Source organism: Pundamilia nyererei, unplaced genomic scaffold (assembly GCF_000239375.1).
Source record: "Pundamilia nyererei isolate P.nyererei 1_Seehausen unplaced genomic scaffold, PunNye1.0 scaffold00155, whole genome shotgun sequence".
NCBI classification, from domain to species: domain Eukaryota; kingdom Metazoa; phylum Chordata; class Actinopteri; order Cichliformes; family Cichlidae; genus Pundamilia; species Pundamilia nyererei.
This window is the reverse complement of record NW_005187556.1, coordinates 1,426,224-1,430,488: the sequence shown is the minus strand read 5'-3', so window position 1 is coordinate 1,430,488 and position 4,265 is coordinate 1,426,224. Positions and strand designations below refer to the sequence as shown.

The 4,265-nt window shown below is 40.8% G+C and overlaps 1 protein-coding gene across 1 annotated transcript in view; it reads left to right on the top strand.

Moving 5' to 3' along the window:
- The first annotated feature begins 16 nt into the window (after window positions 1-16).
- Window positions 17-4,265, top strand: part of slc39a7 (solute carrier family 39 member 7) — a 9,345-nt gene continuing 5,096 nt past the window's right edge. The window contains exons 1-2 of the mRNA XM_005745224.1: window positions 17-318; window positions 2,437-3,000. Of these exons, the coding sequence (XP_005745281.1) occupies window positions 2,446-3,000 (555 nt within the window). The 5' untranslated portion in view covers window positions 17-318; window positions 2,437-2,445. The remainder of the gene's footprint in view (window positions 319-2,436; window positions 3,001-4,265) is intronic.

Below are 4,265 nucleotides of genomic sequence, written 5' to 3'. Positions count from 1 at the left end.
TTTAAATGAGAAGAAATGGTACTCTTTTTATTTTGAGTTAAACGTTTTAATATGCCACTATAATGCTTTAAAAAGGCAATGAAAATATAATTGAATCTAAGTAGTGAGTAAAAAGGTGTCTCAAAAGCACCACGAAAGGAGGAGGTAGACTTTGAATGGAACGCGTTCCCGCGAGGTTTCGTTTAGTTTAGTTGAGTAAATGCCACGTCTTATTCTCAGCCACCAGCATCATCAACGTAGGCAGAAATATTGGTAGTTCTGAGCTCAGGACAGACGGTTATCAAGTGGCCGACACTCGGTGATATCTGGCACGATCTGGTAAGATTTTAATCTTTATTTTTTTCTGTTATCATGTTGCATTCAGACATGTTGCTTCTGCTGCAGCAACATGCTAGCAAGTTTAGTAACTAGCTAGCTAGCCAGCTAGCAGACTTTCCTAACAGCTAATTGAAACCTGCGGTCAGTTGTCCTCTTTGAGCGGCTTTTGCTGTTTACTTCGAGATTAAAGTTGATGCTCTCCACAGGGATTATCCACTTTCACCCACCAAACAGTGAGCAAATAAACAATCACAAGAGAAGACAAAGCTAGCTCAATCAAAGTCAGATTACCTTCACTTCATTGTATCGTCACAGCTAAAATGATACGGCTGCAAGCACACATCAGCAGATGCTGGTGCACATACATACACATGCAGCGATGTATTACAGTATTATATCAAAGCAAACCAGCTAAAAGCACAAAAAACACAAGCTACAAAGTTTGCTTTTTGATTTGAAGAGCTTCAGTCTGGAGTCACAGCAGTGGACAGTTGCAACGGCTTTATGCAAACTCTGATGAATTAAGGATAATTCGCTGTTATCTTGATCAGTTCACTGATCAATCGCCACATTTGGTGCGGATCCCATTTCTTACTGGAAATGCGTCCTAAAACGCACGGAATGACATACGTAGTCATATATTAATAGGTTAGGCTTATTAAGGCTTATTTTTTGACGTCTCAGATCTTGGCGAATAGCTCGAATCCTGCATTTAAAGAAAGTGCTCGTTTCTGCAGTAACTTGTCTGTACATGCGTAGTTTCTAATTTCCTACCTTGGATGTCACACAAACTGTTCGGGCCAAAGATTGATTCTGACTCATACTCTGTTCTTCTTGTGATTTTTAAACTCACCATGAACAGAACGTGATCCTAAAATATGGCTAGATGTTTACTGATTAAATAAAGATAACATTGAGGAGGACTATGCTCAATAACTTGTTGCACTGTCTGTACATGCGTAGACAGTGCAACAAAGAGTGACTGGGGATTTGTGCTTCAACAGGAAACCTACGTCATAACCACAAACCCCTCTGAACCCTATGCTATAACCTACAACCAAACATGCACCTAACTACACATCGGCTCTACGCAGCACACAACTGTTTTAACTGTCCTGTTGAGTACAGTCAATTCAGTAAGAGAATAACAATCATCATCTCACTATAAGGAATAGGACTAATCATAGCATCAATATAAAGACTCACAAATGTCAGCAAATTCCTGGGGAGAGACTGGTGAAACAAAAGGGAATGTATAAAGAAGTGAAAAAAGCTTAACACAAATATGTTTGCAAGAAATGATCAAAACAAAGGGTGGGCACCCAGAAGGGAAAGAAGTCCCAACATTGTATCTGGTTCTAACAAACCACCATATATAAAACATCAGGACATGACCACAAAGAAATTAACACATAATGCACCAGGCACAAGCATAAATGCCAGTAGAGTTCAGCAACTTACACAGGTTACGTCGTAGGCTCTACAAAGATGGCCTGAGACTAACTGAGAAGCTTTGAGTGTAGATGTAAACATGCCCTCTGAGTTACAGCCATAACTGTATATAAATGAGGAACATAACCATTATTGCATCACCCATTGGTCTTGGATTCTTCTTGTTAAAGGAGCAGGAAGTTACTATATTTGGAGTAGAAGGTGGTAGTTATCAGCTGATGCTAGCTTGGTTACCAAGCTGCATTTTTAAACTGCTTAATATAGATGAGACTAGTAAAGTATTACAATTTCATTGACAATTGTTCAATAAGGCAATAACAACACAAACAGAGTCATGAGGTCCAGTTCAGTGACTCAAAGTGTGGTCCACCCGTGCCTGATCAGCTGCATTTCCCTGTCTGTCAGCAGCCTTAATCTTAAGCCTGAAGAAAATTAAACTGCAGTGTTACAAACAGATTGACCCTCTGTTGTTAAGGATGTGGAAACTGTCCACAGAGGGGAATTTCATAGTTAATTTTGCATCAAACCTTTAAAGATTTCCTTAATGTCATTTGGTTGGACAGTTTAAACTTAGAGTGTGTTTCTTCACCCTCACTTTGGCTTCAGTTTTGATGCTGCTGGGTTTTTATTTATTAGATGTCTTCTTCTCCTTTCTCTACATCCCAGGGTTTTAATATGGGCTGTTTACGTCTGCTGGCATTGACATTGGCAACATCTGCAGTACTGTTGTTGGCATCCCCTTTTGCCACTGCTCACAGCCATTCCCATGGTGACCATGGACATACCCACGGCCACCATCACCACCACCACGGCCACTCACACGGCGAGGATGACCACCATGGGCACTCCCATGGCTCTCAGGTGAAGATGTTCCATGGAGCAAGCAAGTGGAGCGCTGAGGCCAACCTGCAGGAAGAGGAGCACGATCACGGCCACGATCACGGAAACGATCACGGCCACGATCACGGACACGGCCACGATCACGGCCACGATCACGGACACGATCACGGACACGATCACGGACACGATCACGGACACGGCCACTCTCATGATCACGGACACGATCACGGACATGGGCACTCTCACGATCACGGACATGATCATGCTCATCATGAGAATGTTGTTCGAGTACACAAGGAGGGAGGTGGACACGAGCACTCACACGGAGGGGAGAGGACGAAGAGGGAGGCGGGCAAAGAGAAGAGGAACATGGTGGAGCTCTGGACACAGGTGAGTGACTGCTTGTTTAGGTTCAGCAGTTGGGTTTGAAGACCAATTAATCATAGTGGCATAAACCTGTTTTTCCTGCTGATGATTTGAGTATGTTGATACAATGTTCACATCTCAGTAAAACTCTATAAAGCATGAAGACGAGAAACGTCTGTCTCCAGTAAACCACAGCTTCAAATGTCAGATTCAAAATTTTCCGTGAATAATAACAATAAATGGGTCATAGCCACAGCCTGAGGAAAACTATATTATTATACTCTTATAAGTACTTTTGTTAAATACACTTTATTTTTAGTAAAAAAAAACTGTTTAGAAAAGAATATGAAAATACACAGATTATTTAGATAATTAACAAATGTTCATTTTACCATTTATCATCGCCAGTAATCACATGTATTTAATCAGATTACATTTTGTGTGTGAAGGAGAAACATCAACCTTTTACTGCACTGTAAATTCAGTCATCACAATATGTTTACAAATCAAACAAAATATGTCATTGATTATTTTCTCTGATTATCTCCTTGATGCTTGAAAAGAAAAACGTTTGCCATTTTTCACAAAACTGTGCAACTGTTCCTAGACTGCAGGTAGGTCTGTCAGAGCGCTCTACACCTTTATTGGCATTACTTCAGATGTGTTGCATGAACAGACAAGAATGTGATAATAAAAAGCAAACTGCACTCTTTCCACAAATGGCAATCCACCGCTCCCAGCACAACATCAAAGCTCTTCAAAACATCATGCTAACCTTTGTTATACACTTTTATGATACCATCACAAAGCTGGTAGGGAGATACACAGTATGATGCTCAAGCCAAGTGTCAATCCCAACCAAGCAGCAAAGGCTTCATAAGTGAAATTGCTTTTTAAAGCCTTAGTTTGTAGTGAGAGGTCTGTTATTGCAAGCTGTTGATCATGGTTTACATTCTTTTGAAATTATTGTTGTGCAGCAAAGCAGCAGGATTCTTGAGACAAAATCTGACTCGTTATGATCTCATAACGAATTGAATTTTGGAGTTTTGCACAACTGGGTGATATCTGTATGCAACTTATTGTGTGCCTTTATCTGTATCTTCTCTAAAGAGTTTCCCTGGCTCTCGTTTGTTTCTTATTTTGAGGAACTTGAATGCGCTGTCTGTTCCCTGAATGACTCACAGCCTTGCAGTGGTGCATTGTTACTACTGAAGAACAAAGTTGGAGTTATAGTCGGCATCCAAATGGCTCCTTGGTGCTGTATCTGTCTGAGCCAGAAGCTCTTTAGT